This window comes from Perognathus longimembris, chromosome 28 (genome assembly GCF_023159225.1).
Source record: "Perognathus longimembris pacificus isolate PPM17 chromosome 28, ASM2315922v1, whole genome shotgun sequence".
NCBI lineage: Eukaryota > Metazoa > Chordata > Mammalia > Rodentia > Heteromyidae > Perognathus > Perognathus longimembris.
In genome coordinates this window covers 13,799,474-13,817,402 of record NC_063188.1, presented here as the reverse complement: position 1 = coordinate 13,817,402, position 17,929 = coordinate 13,799,474, and the positions used below count along the sequence as shown (strand labels likewise).

Genomic DNA, 17,929 nt, shown 5'->3' with positions numbered 1-17,929 from the left:
CCAGGCCCACGAGGCTGGGGGCCGAGCCGAGGCGGCGGCCGGGCCCGGAGGCGCCGGGGCCCGCATTGGGCGTTCAGACGCCGGGGGCGGGGGGGGGGGGAGGGGGGAAACCCCCGTGGGCGGGGACGGTTACAGGTTCCCCGGTTTGTCTTGACGTCACACGACAGTGCCGACGGGGACGGAATGGCGGGGTTAGGAAAGGATCCCTCGGCGGGAGAGTCCTGGAAAAGAGGATTGCGTGTGGGTAAAGAAGGTGGAAATGGCGTTTGAGTGAACATGTGCCTCCTGCAAGCGTGCTGTGGGGAGGGGCCGAGGCGGCTTCCAGAAGGATCGGGCGGGGTGAGGGCGTGGGGGCTTTTCTTTTTCGGGAGAGGCCATTCCACCAAAGTTAGGGGGATGGCGAGGACGTGCGCGGGACTCCCCCGAGAGGACCCCCCGTACGGAATAGGGCCGCGTGCGAGCGCGTGGCTGGGCGACAAGTAGGTAGGGGCATTTCGACGTGCAGGTGCTCTAATTCCTGTTTGCGGGAATGCGCCTTGCTTTCTAGACTCCTCCCTCCCTGCCTCGTGAGCAGTGACCAGGCCGGCGGTACCCCAGAAACTAATGCAGACGTTTCTCCATGGCCCAGGGGAGTGGGCCTTGAGTTCAGATATACGCAAGTCTAGACCCCATGCTTGTGGATGCACGTTTTCCTTCTGTGTTGTGTGTGTATGTGTGTGAGAGACACAGAGTTTGTGAGTCCGAGTGATCTGATCCTTCCCTTCAAGGACATCATTAGCACAATCAGCGTCTGATATCTTGCCTCCACCTTCATTCGTTCTTTAAAATTAAAAAAAAAAAACTAGCGCCCCCCCTTTTATGATGATGCACGCTAAAACAGGCCAAGTATCAGCCACCTGTTAAAATGGCGTAGCCTGCTTTATGATGATTATTGTCATTGTTGACTTAACGGTTACCTGGTTACCTGTTGACTGCATCTATCACATATACAACCTTTATTTCTATTTTTGTTTTTTTTTGCAGGGCTAGGGATGGAACGTAGGGCTTTGCTTGGGCTAGTCAAACCCTCTACCACTGAGTTACATACCTACCTTCTAACCAAATTGCATAAGGGCAGGAATCAACACTGCAATTCCAACGTATAGGACTGTACCTGGCTTATGACACATTTCCAACTGTGGTTTGTTGAGGGAACAAATAACCACTTGAGCCCTAAGAACAAAAGATTCTGTTTCATATTAGGTGTTAGGGTTTAACGTAAAAAGCAGTGTCAATTAAAGGGGGCTGGCCTGGACTTCCTCTTTGGGCCAGCTGTGTGGTCTTGCACATCTGTACCTGTCTAGACTTCAGTTTTATGGTTCTCTCAGAGGTCCTTAGCTGTTGCTGGTGTTGCTGAACAAATTTCAAGGTGGTCTGAATAAATAACTCTTGTAGAGTCTCTGATAGGAGAATAGTAATAGTAGCTATCATTGTGTTTATATATGTGGTCCTAATTAATTTTTAAAACCCATGAAGTTATGATCATTACTACTGATGTACAGAATGAAGAATGGTCTAAGCCCTAAACAGGCTAACACATACCCACGGCGGTCACATACTTGTACGAAGAGGAGAGACTGGAGATGTGGCTCAGGTGTTTGACTTGCCTAGCAATGCACAAAGTCCTGGGTTAAATCCCCAGCACAAAGTGGGGTTGGGGGAATACATTTTAAAAGGGAAGGCAAGTAATAGTATGGTAATTTGCTGAGAGTACTCAACAGTAATGGTTTTTATATTTACCCAGTTGCTGAGGTAGTTCTACAAATGCTTTTAGCTTAGGAATATGATCCTTGTCCCAGTATACAGTGCATTTGTAGGAACTGGCTGTTAGTTTTGTGTGAACCTCTAGAAATTCATTGTTTTTACTTTACAGATTCCTGTTTCTTTTTTAAAGTTCCTTCCCCTAAATTGTCTGCATATTAGCAATAACAAACACTTAAATTGTGCTTACTAAGTACTACTTAGTGTTTTAGGACCTCTGTGTATTAACTGATTTGTTCTTTAAAACAAATGAAAATATGTGGCCCAGAGGAGCTAAGTAACTTCCCTAAGGCCACTCAATACTGCTACTAGTATTTGAATCAAAATTATCTGTCCCACTTTCTAAACTTAACCTCTAAACTTAACTTAGTGACTGTATAGATGTTAAATGCTTATTTTGCCTTGGCATGAAGGTAAATGTTTTGCAGACATTATCTAATGTAAATGCCCTAAAGTTACACAATATGTATTAGGTTGGGTAGATAAACACCGATATGACCTTGGAGGCTCTAGATAAGTGTAGTAACTTGCCCTAGATCTGTTTGATGAAATGGGCCTTCAGATTGGCCTGATACAACCCTTGTGGCTTGTAACTCATTTTAGGACAAGCTGACTGGGGATGTTTTAAGTAGTGGTAACCAGTGTCTGCCTGGCAAGTGGGAAGCCCTAGTATGGACAAATGAAAAGGCACTATAGAATCTCATTTTGCAAAAAGCATCAGAGTTTTTGCAAGTGAATATGAAAAATCATGTCTTTTGTAGCTCTGTCTTTTAAATTTCAGGATGGCAGTGCTAGAAATATTGTACTAACTGAACTTAAATATTTCCTTGCTTCTGGTAATTTTAGACTGGGTCTCACTATAGGAGAACCCAGGCTGACTTCCAGCTCCCAACTTGCCAGTCATGGCTTCCTGAGTGCTGGAATTACAGATGTATACCACTATGTGCTAGTGATTGTGTGTGTATCTATATATGCTGTGCACCTACATGGGCAGAGGTTTAAACTGAGGGCCTCTCACAGGTTAACCACATGCTTTACCACTGAGGCATACCTCCAGCCATCCATTAGTGCTATTTCTTTCAAAATTGGTAAGTGTATTTTATTGGTCCACAACAATATCATTGATATCAATAGAATTTAAACTAACATTCATCTGCAGGTATAGAGGAAAATAACTTTTTTGATGTGTCAGGACTGGGGCTTTTTAGTTTAGTGCTCTATTGCTTGAGCTATACCTCCACTTCTGGCTTAGTTTTTGGTGGTCCAGTCTTTGGGACTTTGCCTGCTGTGGGTGGCTTCAAAGCACAATCCTCAAACGTCAGCCTCCTGAGCTAGCTAGGATTGCAGGTGTGAGCTGTTGGCACCTGGACAAAAATATTTAGGTGCCAGTCCTAAGTTTTTTTTTTTGGCCAGTCCTGGGGCTTGGACTCAGGGCCTGAGCACTGTCCCTGGCTTCTTTTTTTTTTGCTCAAGGCTAGCACTCTGCCACTTGAGCCACAGCGCCACTTCTGGCCATTTTCTGTATATGTGGTGCTGGGGAATCGAACCCAGGGCCTCATGTATATGAGGCAGGCACTCTTGCCACTAGGCCGTATCCCCAGCCCCCAGTCCTAAGTTTTGAACTCAGAGCCTGGGCTCTGTCCCTGAGGTTATTTGCCCATTGCTAGTGTTCTACCACTTGACTCATAACTCTACTTCAGGTTTATTTTTTGGTGGTTAATTGGTGCTAACAGTCTCAAAGACTTTCTTGCCCAGGGTGGCTTTGAACCATGATCCTCAAATCTCAGCCTTTAGGGTAGCTACAATTACAGGCGTGAGCTGCCAGTGCTTGGCTGTCTTACTTAATTTTTAAATTTGAAGTAGTTGTACTAAGGGGGTTTCATTTCAACAAATATGAGTACAATGCTTCTTGAGCAAAGTTACCTTTCCCATTATTCTCCCAAATTACTCTTTTGACCTTAAGAAATGGAGCAGTTCAGTTTAGGTATTTCTGTTAATTGAATACTGTGTCTTTTTTTTTTTTTTTAAGTTTTGTGCCAGTCCTGGGGCTTGAACTCAGGGCCTGGGTACTGTCCCTGAGCTTCTTTTGCTCCAGGCTAGTACTCTACCACTTGAGCCACAGCACCACTTCCGGTTTTTTCTTTTGCTGTGGTACTGATGAGTCGACCCCAGGGCTTCATGCATGCTGGGCAAGCACTCTACCACCAAGCCACGTTCCCAGCCCCCCCCCAAAAGTATTTAATTTAATTTAATTAATTTATTTATTTTTTGCCAGTCCTGGGCCTTGGACTCAGGGCCTGAGCACTGTCCCTGGCTTCTCTGCTCAAGGCTAGCACTCTGCCACTTGAGCCACAGCGCCACTTCTGGCCATTTTCTGTATATGTGGTGCTGGGGAATCGAACCCAGGGCTTCAAGTATAAGAGGCAAGCGCTCTTGCCACTAGGCCATATCCCCAGCCCCCCCAAAAGTATTTTAAAAGATAGAATCTGACAAGGTTGCTCAGACTGGTCCCCAAACTCTTGGAGTCTAGTGATTCTCTTGCCTCTGCTTCACAAGTAGCTGGGACTGTAGGCATGTGACCCCACACCCAGTAGAATTTCTTTGCTGTAGTTACTCAACAGTAAATGGGCCTTCTCATTTTTACAACTCTATAGGAAAGGGATACTGAAGCTGTGCTTTATTGACTAGATTATTTTTTCTCCATTTATTATTTTCTGCCTACATCCAAATCATACCTTCTCCTTTTTTTTTTGGCCATTCCTGGGGCTTGGACTCAAGTCCTGAGCACTGTCCCTGGCCTCCTTTTGCTCAAGGCTAGCACTCTGTCACTTGAGCCACAGCGCCACTTCTGGCCATTTTCTATATATGTGGTGCTGGGGAATTGAACCCAGGGCTTCATGTATACGAGGCAAGTGCTCTTGCCACTAGGCCATATCCCCAGCCCTGAAGCTGTGCTTTTATAGTGTAGTAACTATATCATGTGGACTCAATAGAACTTAAATGCCACACAAGTGGGGATCACTACCATTAATAGCAATAGTTTGAGACTCATCCGTTTCTTCCCAGTGACTACCCAATTACTAAAATTTAAATAATGTACTACTAATAAGAATTGAAACACTTTCAGCTAGGTGCTGGTAGTTCACTCCTGTAATCCTAGCTACTCAAGAGGCTGAGATCTGAGGATATTGGTTCAAAGTCAGCCCAGGTAAGAAAGTCTGTGATACTTATCTCCAATTAACCACCAGAAAACCGGAAGTGGTGCTGTGACTCAAAGTGGTAGAGCACTAGCCTTGAGCAAAAAAGCTCAGAGATAGTGCCTAGACCCCGAATTCAAGCCTCACACTGACCAAAAACAAAAGAATTGAAACACTTCAAATCACTATGGAACTATTATCTTTAATAATTGATAGGTATAATTTATAATTGTTTTGTCCAGAGTATGTTTATTATATCCCACCGTACATATTAACAAAAGGGTAGATTATGGTTATGGGTTAATTCATGTCCTTCATATATGGTAGTTATGGACACTGTTGCCTAGAGTGAGTCATTATTTATCCTTATGTTGAATAGTAAAGATTCTCATATTCATTCTTGTAATAGTTTTAACCCTTAGATGAGAAGGCAAACAAATTATACATGTAATTTAGTTGTACAGCTGATATAAAATTGGAAGGTGAACATATTACTAGTTTAAGTAGTTTTCCCATTTAAGAATATTTGCATCAGTAAATTATAGTTTAGGTTTTCTACTGTCCAGTATTAATGCAAATTATCCTGAGAAAGAAATGTATTATCTGCTTTGGTGTTTCTTGAGATTTTAGTATGTCTGAATTATTAAGAATAAAAATATACCACCTAGAAATTTATTTTTTGTGCCAGTCTTGGGGCTTAAACTCTGGAACTGGGTGCTGTCCCTGAGCTGCTGTTCTCAAGGCTACCTATCACTCTACCACTTGAACCACAGTGCTACTTGCAGCTTTCTTTTTCATAGTCAACGGGACATAAGTATCTCATGAGCTTTTTACTGCCCAATCTGGCTTAGAACCACCTTCCTCAGATCACAGCCTCCTGAGAAGTTTAGGATTACAGCCATCATCCACTGGCACCAGGCAATTGTTAGCCATTTTAGAAGCTTGGAAATATTTGGTTATTAGGAATATAATCTGATGTAATTTTTTTTCTGTTATTATAGAGTTCTTTTCTTGCCAGTCCTGGGGCTTGAACTTAGGGCCTGAGCACTGTCCCTGACTTCTTTTTGCTCAAGGCTAGCACTCTGCCACTTGAGCCACAGCGCCACTTCTGGCCATTTCTCTGTATACATGGTGCTGGGGAATTGAACCCAGGGCCTCATGTATATGAGGCAAGCACTCTTGCCACTAGGCCATATTCCCAGCCCCCTGGCTCCTTTTTGCTCAAGGCTAGCACTCTGCCTCTTGAGCCACAGCGCCACTTCTGGCTTTTTCTGTGTATGTGGTGCTGAGGAATTGAACCCAGGGCTTCATACTAGGCCATATCCCCAGCCCTGTTGTGCGGTTCTTAATTCACATAGTTATTAGTGTGTATGTGCCAGTCCTGGGGCTTGAACTCGAGGCCTGGGATCTGTCCCTGAACTTTTTTGCTCAACGATAGTGCTGTGCCACCTGAGCCACTGTTTCACTTCCAGCTTTTTGTTCTCAGCCTCCTGAGTAGCTAGGATTACTGTGTGAGCTGCTGGCCCTTTGCCCATATAGTTCATTCAATTAACCACTCAAAACTAGAAAGTGGCACTGTGACTCAAAGTAGTAAGTAGAGTGCTAGCCTGGAGCAAAAGAAGTCAGGGATAGCACCCAGGCCCTGAGTTCAAGCCTCATGACCAAAAAAAAAAAAAAAAAAAAAAAGACTCTCATTTTAGTCTTTGGACTCACAAATATTGCCTTTTTTTTTTTTAGCAGTCTTAATTACAGATGATGAATTGATGTTGCAAAGGTTGTATTAAAGATTAGTGTAATTTCCTTGGTTATGGAAGTTTCTTAGCTAATTCTTTTTTTTTTTTTTTTTTTTTTTTTGCTCAGGGCTGGTATTCTACTACTTAAACCACAGCTCGGCTTTCTTTTTGGGGGTAGTTTTATTGGACTTTCTTGCTCTGGTTGGCTTTGAACCATGATCCTCAGGATCTCAACTTCCGTAATTGCTAGGATTACAGGCCTGAGCCATCAGTGTTTGGATATTGCATCTTTATAATTAGGAATTTTATGTATAAACCACAAAAAATTTTCACATTGAGGCTATTATTACAAATATAACAACATAATAGTAAGAGTTTGTGCTGGACATGGCGTCCCATACCTGTAATACTAGCACTTGGGAGTCTAAAGTGGAAGGATTATGAGTTGAAAGTCAGGCTGTGGCTCAAAAAACAGACTGGGGAAGCAGGTCTCAAGCGGTAGAATAGCTACCTAGCAAGCATGTGGCCCTGTGTTCAAACCCAAGTACTGCCAGAAAATAAAAGTACTAAAAAATTATGGCCAGGTGCTGCTGGCTCACGCCTGTAATCCAAGCTACTCAGGAGGCTGAGATCTGAAAATCGTAGTTCAAAGCCAGCCAGGGCAGGAAAGTCCATGAGACTCTTTATCTCCAGTTAACCCTCAGAAAACCCAAAGTGGTGCTGTGGCTCAAAGTGGTAGAACATTAGCTTTGAGCACAAAAGCTCAGAGACAGCACCCAGGCCCCAAGTTCAAACCCTATGACTGACAAAAGAAAAAAAGAACGAAAAAGAATTTGTGCCTTGTAGCTAGTGGCTCATGCCTAGAATTCTAGTTACTCAGGAGTCTGAAATTTGAGGATTGTGGTTCAAAGCTAGCCCAGGGCAGGAAAGTCCATGTGATTTTTACCTCCATTAACCCTGGAAAAAAGTCAGAAGTGGATCTGTGGCTCAAGTGGTACAGCACTAGCTTTGAGTGAAAAAAGCTCAGGGACAGTGCTCAGACACTTGACTTCAAGCCCCAGGCTTAGCACAAAAAAGGTACCTGTTGAGATTTTATCACTAGACACTTATCAAAAATAGATTAGAATCTCAGACTGGTATTCTCGAACTGGGAGGCGATGATGCAGTCAGAATTCTGAACTGTCTGTGCAATTGTTAAGTAATTCAGAGCTATTAACAACATGTTCTTGGGTTTTCAGTTCAGCTAGAAAGGCCATTGCAGATGTAGAGGGAAGCTATCTTTTTACTTTTACCACTTGTGGCCACTTTTCAAATATTTTTGAATTGGACATTTCCCCCTAAAGCCATCTAAGACCATTTTGTGATCGCTAACTATTTTTGACAGCACTAGGATTTGAACCTCAGGGGCCTTACGCTTACTTAGGCAAGTGCTCTACTGTTAAGCCATTTCTCCATCCCTTTTTATGCTGGTTATTGTGAAGCTAGAGTCTCACTTCTTTTTTTTTTTGGCCAGTCCTGGGCCTTGGACTCAGGGCCTTAGCACTGTCCCTGGCTTCTTCCCGCTCAAGGCTAGCACTCTACCACTTGAGCCACAGCGCCGCTTCTGGCCGTTTTCTGTATATGTGGTGCTGGGGAATCGAACCTAGGGCCTCGTGTATCCAAGGCAGGCACTCTTGCCACTAGGCTATATCCCCAGCCCTAGAGTCTCACTTCTTATCTCAATCCTCTCTATATTTTTGTTTCCTGCAGTAGCTGGGGTAATAGGCTCATGCCACCATGCCTATAGTCCTCTACTGACGTGGGGTCTCTCAGACTCTTCTTTCTGCCTGGGCTGGCCTCAAACCAGCATCCTCATGATAACAGTTTCCATATCCCAGGATGACAGGCATGTGCTGGTATGCCCACCCATGGGTTGAGAAGGGTTTCGCTAACTTTTCTTCCTGGGCTCAGCCTCCCAAATAGCTAGAGTTATAGGAGTGAGCCACTGTTGCCTAGCTCTGGCTGTTTTGCTCTGTAGTGGGATTATATATAGTGCAAGGATTGCAAATAGGCACCACCGTGCCTGTCTTTTCTATCTATTTTTATGTTGAGTGCTTTTTCATTTTTGCCAGTCCTGGGGCTTGATCTTTGTGCCTGGGTGCTGCCCCAGCACCTTTTTCTCAAGGCTGGTGCTCTACCACTTGAGCTACAGATCCACTTCTGGGTCTTTTTTTTGCGATTAATTGGACATGAATCTCACAAACTTTTCCTGCCCAGGCTGGCTTTGAACCATGATCTTCAGATCTCAGCCTCCTGAGTAGTAGGATTACAGGCATGAGCCACTGGCACTTGACTTCAATACTTGTTTTATGGACAGAGCATTTTGTATGTTATCCCCTCAAATTCATATGTTGAAGCCTTTAATCCCCATGTGATAGTATCTGGAGATGGGTATTGGGAATAGGATTAGGTTTAGGTGAGGTTTTGAGGATGGAGTCCTGATGTGATGGAATTATTGCCCTGAAAGAATTACTAGATAGAGCCTCATGGCTGTGACTTCAGCACTCAAGAAGGCTTAGGTCTGAGGATTGGGGTCTGAAGCATCTGGTTGGGAAAGTCTATGAGAGTTTTATCTCCAATTAACCCAGGTGGAGCTGTGATTCACATAATAATACACCAGCCCGCCTTGGAAAAAAAGTTAAAGGGACACTTTACCAGCTGATTTTTCTTTCTTTTCTTTTTTTTTTTTTTTGGCCAGTCCTGGGCCTTGGACTCAGGGCCTGAGCACCAACCCTGGCTTCTTCCCGCTCAAGGCTAGCACTCTGCCACCTGAGCCACAGCGCCCCTTCTGGCCGTTTTCTACATATGTGGTACTGGGGAATCGAACCGAGAGCTTCATATATAGGAGGCAAGCACTCTTGCCACTAGACCATATTCCCAGCCCTACCAGATGATTTTTCTTCCTCCTCTTCCTACTCCTCCTCACACAAAAAAAGAGTCTCACAGACTTTCCTTCCCTAGGCTGACTTTGAACCACCATCTCCTAAGTAGCCAGGATTACAGATGTTAGCCACTGGTGCCCAGCTGTTCTTTTTTTATTGTAAGTAGTTGTACAGAGAGGTTTCAGTTCAACAAGTCTGATTGTAAGTACAGTGCAGCTTGATCACACATGTACATAAAGTGTTTTGTTTTTGGGGGGACCAATACCAGGGCTTGAACTCAGGATCTTGCTCAGCTTGCTTGCATGTCTGGTGCTCTACCACTTGAGACATACGTTCAGGCCAGCTTTTTGCTAGTTAATGGTAGAGTCTCATGGACTTATCTGCCCAAGCTTGATTAAAATTGTAATTCTCATACCGTCGTTAAAATTTATGTTAATCGTTCAGAGGTTTCACTGTGGTATTTCACAGTGCTAAATGTTGCTAACCACAACCTGAGGCAGCGCATCTGGGATGCAGGGCTGAAGAAAATTAGAAAACACCGAGACATAGACACACAGATAAAAGGGATCCCATGATTCTCCTGCACTTGGCCCCAAGTCCCCACAAGCAAGCATATTTATTTGAGTTCACACAAGGAAGATTACCATGGATACATGCAAAAGGTAAAGCATCTATATTAATATTACAATCAGAGCTGAAACAGAGTTTGAGAGAGACACTCGGTTCCCTTATTCTCTTGAACAGGAGACTGCCACCCAGGGAAAGTCCAGATATGCTGTCCATGTATTTAACCCAAAGTTAAGTTGTCAAGGACCTAGGCACAGCTGCCAGCAGCCCAAGGAAAGTGAGGGGCAACACCCCAGTCTCTTCACCCCTCTCCAGAACTGTTTTAACCCCTCGATGGCCAGCTGTCAGCATTCCGAGTGCTGTCAAGGTGGCAGTCCAGCCTCTCAAACCTTTTCCATGTTTCACAGCTCAGCATCAGAGTTGCCTACACATAAACAGTAATCAGATCAACACCTTGGCTTATTCTCACTCCCACCTCCCTCACTATCGCTTGTTCAGCAGCTTTCAGTAAATTTCATTTAGCCGTTTTCATTTGTAGATGCAATGCAGTTTTGTATTTTTTACCCTCTAACATTGTCTTTTTCCTCCCTGTTTCCCCCACCCCTGAAACAGCCCCACACTTATAAACATGTTTCATATATATGATCCTGTATGTTTTTACATATATGTTTGTCTTTTAGGTCTAGCACCCACATAGGACAGAAAACCTGCAATCTGTGGCCTTCTGAATTTGGTTTACTTCATTTAACTTGATGATCACACTTCCATTTTCCTGCAAATGACATAATTTTTTTTTTTTTTTGCCAGTTCCTGGGGCTTGAACTCAGGATTGGAGCACCATCCCTGGCTTTTTGCTCAGGGCTAGCACTCTACCACTTGAGCCACAACGCCTCTTCTGGCCTTTTCTGTATATGTGGTGCTGAGGAATCAAACCCAGGGCTTCATGTATACGAGGCATGCACTCTACCACTAGGCCATATTCCCAGCCCCAAATGACATAATTATATTCTTTGCTATGGCTGAATAATGGCTCAGGTTATTTTTATGTGTGAGGTGTTAGAGATCAAACCTTTGGCCTTTTACATGCTATGTACATGCTGAGCTATACCCTAGCCCTAGAATATAGATTCTGAATAATGTTCTCATTATTTAAAAGTTAGTATTCTAGTATTTGATTGTTAACCATGAATTAGGTGAGCTTTGACTTTTTGTTAAATGTAAAATTGACATTTGTCCTCTCAAATAAATTGATCCTTATATAACTTTGTATCATACATTTTGAACATCTACAAGTAGACAATATAATGAACCTACATATACCCATTGCCCAGTTCTGACAACTGTCTAGTCATAACCAATAATTTCTTCAATTGGGAACCCTACATTATTTATATATGTATGCATATGTGTGTGTATACATACATACACACAATTATATATAGTGAATTAGAATAAAGAGTAATTCCTATCCTAAAGTATCTTTTTTTTTTTTTTTTTTTGGCCAGTCCTGGGGCTTGGACTCAGGGCCTGAGCACTGTCCCTGGCTTTTTCCTGCTCGAGGCTAGCACTCTGCCACCTGAGCCACAGCGCCCCTTCTGGCCATTTTCCATATATGTGGTGCTGGGGAATCGAACCGAGAGCTTCATGTGTAGGAGGCAAGCACTCTTGCCACTAGGCCATATTCCCAGCCCCTAAAGTATCTTAAGTGATATGCTTGTGAATTTTTATGTGACTATTTTGGAAAAAATTGTATTTTATTTTATTTATTTTTTATTTTATTTTTATTTTTTGGCCAGTCCTGGGGCTTGGACTCAGGGCCTGAGCACTGTCCCTGGCTTCTTTTTGCTCCAGGCTACCACTCTGCCACTTGAGCCACAGCGCCACTTCTGGCCATTTTCTGTATATGTGGTGCTGGGGAATCGAACCCAGGGCCTCATGTATATGAGGCAGGCACTCTTGCCACTAGGCCATATCCCCAGCCCCGTATTTTATTTTTTTTGTATTTTATTTTTTTCTGTCGATGATGGGGCTTGAATTGAGGGTCTGAGTACTGTCCTAGCTCGAGGCTAGAGCTTTACCCCTTTGAGCCACAGCACCATTTCCAGTTTTCTGGTTGTTAGTTGGAGATAAATGTCTCATGGCCCTCCCTGCTCAGACAGGCTTTGAACTATGATCCTCACATCTCAACCTCCTGAATAGCTAGGATTATAGGCATGAGCCACCAGCATCCGACTTTTTTTTTTGGTCAGCCTTGGGGCTTGAACTCAGGGCCTTGGCTCTGTCTCTGAGTTCTTTTGCTCAAGGCTAGTGTTCTACCACTTTATAGACAGCACCACTTCCTGTATTAACATGTTTTTACTTTAAATAATGAACCATAAATGAATCTTTCAGAGAAACCATAGAACTTAGTATTCAGTAAGAAAAATTGAAGTTTTAACATATAAATCTCTCGATTGGAGATCAGTACTCTTGAATTGGAAATCTATTTGGTATGTTGACACACTATTTTGACGTATAGTTGCTGCTCTCTTTTCTTAGACTACAGGTCTGGCATGAACTCAGAAATCACATTGGTCTGATTGAAACAAAAACAAGACTTTTGAAGTGTTTGTGATTCCTGTAGAACTCACAGCTAGGCACCAAACTATTTTAATTGATACAGTAGTCTTTGATGAGTCCTAGGTATCTAATAGTTCATACTTTTGGCAGAAAAGCAGATTGACTGGTAGAGGAGGGCATGAAAAGTAGATAAAGCCATTTTGACATGCTAATCTTGATTTTTAAAGCACTTTGAAACATCTTTTCATTTTTTTCAGGTATTATGGCTACATTTCAATGAGCCTGACATGAATGCTTATTGTATTGTCCATCATCGTCTTTTCTCAAAAGTTGAGCTAAATTTCAGTTTATAAAATGAATAAAAGCAGTTCTTACTTGTTGTGAAATAGCCTTGTGTTGTTCCTATATTGGACACAACTGTTCATTTCCATTGTTTTGGTAGTAAATGTGTTCTGATATAAAAATGGAGTATTTCATAGATACCTTAGCACTTAACTTTAGAAGATATTGTATAATCCTTTTTCCTCAACAAGAGAAACGTCTTCTGCTTATGAAAGTAATACATGTTTAAGTACAAACTGACTATGGACTTCTACACATTGCAGAGTGCTGTGGACAATAAATTTTCATCCGTGTCTGAATTAAATGGAGCTTTTAGGCTCCAGTGTGCCTTAAGTGGTAGAATGCTAGACTAGCAAGCACAAGGCCCAGAGTTCAAACTCCAGTACTCCCAAAATATGGAGCTTTGGGGACTGCAAAACAATAACGCAAACCCCAAAATTTCTGGCAGTAGAAACCTAGAAATGTAACTGGATTCTGAGATGGATATGTTGGTACATAGCAGTTCTTGGGGAGCCTAAGGCAGGGAGAATTGTGAATTTGAGGCCAGCCTGAGCTGGATACCAATACCTACGTATGTATTTAAAAAAATGATTGAAAGTAAAGCTGCTTGAGCTGAGGATGTGGCTTAGTGGTAGAGTGCTTGCCTAGCATGCATGAAGCCCTGGGTTCGATTCCTCAGCACCACATAAACACGAAAAGCCAGAAGTGGCGCTGTGGCTCAACTGGTACAGTACTATCCTTGAGCAAAAGAAGCTCAAGGACAGTCCCCAGGCCCTGAGTTCAAGCCCCAGGACTGGCACAAAAAGAAGAAAGTAAGTTTGTCCTTTTGCATCTAATGCAGTGCTAACTAATGCAATGACATTTAATTATGACATGACCAGTATGTCTAGAAAACAGGCAGAGCTTTTGTCACTTGCTTCTTCAATGTGGTGTGAAAGGTATTAAATTTGTGAAATAGGCTATTATAATTCTAAGTATAGTTATTTTTCTGAAAAAGCTCTGAATATTTTGCATTAATATGTGTTTAAAGGTTTTCAAGTACTTTCTTGGTATTAAGAACTAAATAACACTCCCTCTCAAAGGTAATGGCTTTGGTGTGTGTGTGTGTGTGTGTGTGTGTGTGTGTGTTGGGGCTTGAACTTAGGGCATGGGTCCCTTAGCTTTTTCACTCTCTGCTGGCGCTCTACCACATGAGATAAAGCTCTACTTCTGGTTTTGGTGGTTAATTAGAAATAAGAGTCTCATAGAATTTCCTGATTGGGCTGGTTTCTAACCTTGATCCTTATATCTCTACTTCCTCAGTAGTACTGGTACCTAACAATAATAGCTTTAAAAAGTTGTTATTATAGAGGTTATATACATAGGAGTTACATTTACATGTGTCAGATAAAAAATAAGTGCATTTCCTTTCCTACAGTGTCATCTGTTTCCTCATTCCCTAACATTCCCTTCCTTCCACTTCCATGAGTTGTATAGTTCACTTTCATCAATGTCCAGTGTACTCCACTGCTGCATTTTTTCACCTTTTTTCTTAGAGTTCTGTGCCCTCTCCCCCACTACCCCAAAGATATACATGTGAATACACTGTAAAGAAGACAGATCATCAGAAAAAGAAAAAAAATAAAGACTTGTTTCCCTATTTTGGGAGTTCATTCCATTATGTATATTATTTTATATAAATATGAAGAGATGCTTAGTCATTGCTCCTTTGTGATTCTCTCCTAAGACTAACTTCTTTTGGTTTCACTGTATGTGAGTACCTAGAATCTGGTGTGATTTGTCACATACCAATGTGTTTTAGATCTAACTTCAGCATATCAGAGAGAACATTCACCGTTTGTCTCTCTGATCTTGGCTTACATCACTTACCATGTTTTCTTCTAGTTCTGTCCATTTCCCTGCAAGTGATGATATTTATTCTTTTTAATGGCTGTGTAAAATTCCATTGTATATAGGTACCACATTGTTTGGATCCACTCATCTGTTGTGAGGCATCTGGGCTGTTTCCATGTCTTGGCTACTGTGAATAGTGCCGCAGTGAACACGGACGTGCAGGTCTCCTTATTCTATCCTGGCTCATGATGCTCAGGGTAGATGCTTAGAAGTGGTATGACTGGGTATTTGGGAAAGTCTGAGTTTAATTTTTTGAGGAAGCTCCAGGTTGCTTTCCAGAGCAGTTTGTACTAGATTTCATTCCTACCAGCAATACATCCCAGCCAACATTTGTCGTTCAAAATGTTGGCCATTCTAACTGGGATGTGATGGAATCTCACAGTTGTTTTGATTTGCCTTTATTTCCTTTATGGCCAGGGATGATGAGCATTTTCTCATGTATTTGTGTGCCATTCTTACCTCTTCTGAGAAATCTCTTTAGCTCCCTTTCCCATTTATTGATTGATTTATTGTTTAGGAGGGGTTCGTTTCTTGAGCTCCTTGTATATCTTGGATATTAGGTCTTTGTCTGATGTATTGCTGGTAAAGGATCTTTTCTCAATTGGTTGGTTCTCTTTCTAGTTTACTAACTATATCCTTAGCTGTGCAGAAACTTTATTTTAATGTAGTTCCCATTTTTTGAGTCTCTGTCCTATCTGTTGTGCCCCTGGGACTCTATCAAGAAGTTCCTGCTTATACTCTTATAAGTTCTAATGTTTCTCTTTGTTTTGCAGTAGTTTCAGAGTTTTGAGTCTGATATTGAGGTTTCTGATCCACTTTGAATTGATTTTAGTGTCTGGTGATATTAGTATCTTTCCATTTCCTGGTGGCCTCCTTGATTTTTTTTCTTCAGATTATTTATTTATTTATTTATTTATTTATTTATTTATTATGACAAAGTGATGTACCAGAGGGGTTACAGTTTCATACATAAGGCAGTGAGTACATCTCTTATTCAACTTGTTACCTCCTCTTTCATTTTCCTCCCACCTCCCCCCATTTCTTTCCCCTCCTGAGTTACACAGTTGGTTTACAGCATATAGTTTTTTAAGTATTGCTATTGTTGCATTGGTTCGTCTTTTATCCTTTGTCTCTTTATTTTGATGTTCTCCTTCCCTTCCCTAGTTCCAGTAAACATACATACAATACCCAGGGTACCAGGATCAGTAATAGTGACATCAGGGGTAAAGCCCTGGGAAAGAAAGACAAAAGAAAATGGCATAATTTCACATGATACGTTGAAAATAACAACAACGGTGATAAACCACTTATTTCCATAACTTGGGAATTCATTTCACTTAGCATCATCAGATTTGTTATTTTTTATTTTTTGCCAGTCCTGGGGCTTGAACTCAGGGCCTGAGCACTGTCCCTGGCTTCTTTTTGCTTAAGACTAGAACTCTACCACTTGAGCCATAGCACCACTTCTGGCCTTTTCTGTATATGTGGTGCTGAGGAATTGAATCCAAGGCTTCATGTATATGAGGCAAGCACTACAACTAGGCCATATTCCCAGCACCTCTTCAGATTTTTAATAGTGTTCACTATAAAGATCTTTTTAATTCCTAGGGTGTTTGTTTTTTTGAGGCTATTGCAAATGGGGTTGTTTTCATGAGTTCCCTTTCTGCTTGTACATTGTTGGCATACAGAAAGGCTACTGATTTTTGTGGGTAAATGTTGTATCCTGCTATTTTGCAGAAGTGGCTGATCAGCTTTAAGAGTTTGGGGGTGGTGTATTTTGGGGGGGGCCCTTTTAGGTATAAGATCGTGTAATCTGAAAATAGTTAAATTTCTTCTTTCCCTATGTGAATCCCTTTTATGTTCATTTCTTGCCTTATCGCTCTGGCTAAGAGTTCCAGAACTATATTGAGGAGTGGAGAGAATGAACATCCTTGCTTTGTTCTTGTTTGTAGGGGAATAGGTTTTAGTTTTCCCCCATTTAGTATAATTTGTCTGTTGGACTGTAATATATAGCCTTTATTGTTTAAAGGAATGTTCCTTGTGGTCCTAGGGTTCTCTAAAGCTTTTAACATGAATGGATATTTGTTGTATTTTGTCAAAGGCCTTTTCTGCATCTTTGAGATGTGGTTCTTGTTCATGGCTCTGTTGATGTGGTGAATTACATTGATTTGTGTATGTTAAACCAGCCTTGCATCTGTGGGATGAAGCCTACTTGGTCATAATGTATGATTTTAAAAATTTGTTTCTATTTTCTGTTTGTCAATATTTTATTGAAGAGCTTTGCATCTGTGTTCATCAGAGAAATTGATTTGAAGTTCTCTTTTTCTGTTGGATCCTTACTTGGTTTTGGAATGAGTTTGATATTGGCTGCATAGAATGAGTTCGGGATTGCTCCTTTTCATGGAAAAGCTTGAGGAGTATTGGTATTAGTTCATCATTAAAAGTCTTATAGAATTCAGTGGTCAATCCATTTGGGTTTGGGCTTTTCCTTGTTGGAAGACTTCTGATTACTTCCTCTATTTCATTGTATGTTATTGCCTTGTTCAGCTGGTTTATATCTTCTTGGTTCAGTTTAGGCAGGTTTTTTTTTTTTTTTTTTTGCCAGTCCTGGGGCTTAGACTCAGGGCCTGGCTTCTTTTTGCTCAAGGCTAGCACTCTACCACTTGAGCCACAGTGCCACTTTCGGCTTTTTCTGTGTATGTGGTGCTGAGGAATGGAACCCAGGGCTTCATGAATGCAAGCAAACACTCTACCTCACTAAATATTCCCAGCCCTAGACAGTTTTCAAGTTTCTAAAAATTCGTCCATTTCTGCTAGGTTTTCCTTCTTTTGTGAGTATAGGTTGTTTTAAAAGTAGCCCTTTATAAGGGCCCAACAGCTGCAAGCACCGAAGAAAACAAACAAACAACTCAAGGGC

At 41.9% G+C, this 17,929-nt stretch overlaps 2 protein-coding genes across 3 annotated transcripts in view; both read left to right on the top strand.

The window, feature by feature from the left end:
• Hprt1 (hypoxanthine phosphoribosyltransferase 1) overlaps positions 1-17,929 on the top strand; it is a 47,904-nt gene that overhangs the window by 225 nt on the left and 29,750 nt on the right. Inside the window, exon 1 of one of the 2 annotated variants that reach the window (XM_048335303.1) lies at positions 138-240. The exons of the other annotated variant lie outside the window; for it this stretch is intronic. Within the exon in view, the coding sequence (XP_048191260.1) occupies positions 184-240 (57 nt within the window). The 5' untranslated portion in view covers positions 138-183. Of the gene's footprint in view, positions 1-137; positions 241-17,929 lie in introns of those variants that run through there. 2 annotated transcript variants of the gene reach the window in all.
• Positions 1-17,929, top strand: part of Phf6 (PHD finger protein 6) — a 96,931-nt gene that overhangs the window by 74,850 nt on the left and 4,152 nt on the right. The window lies entirely within an intron of this gene.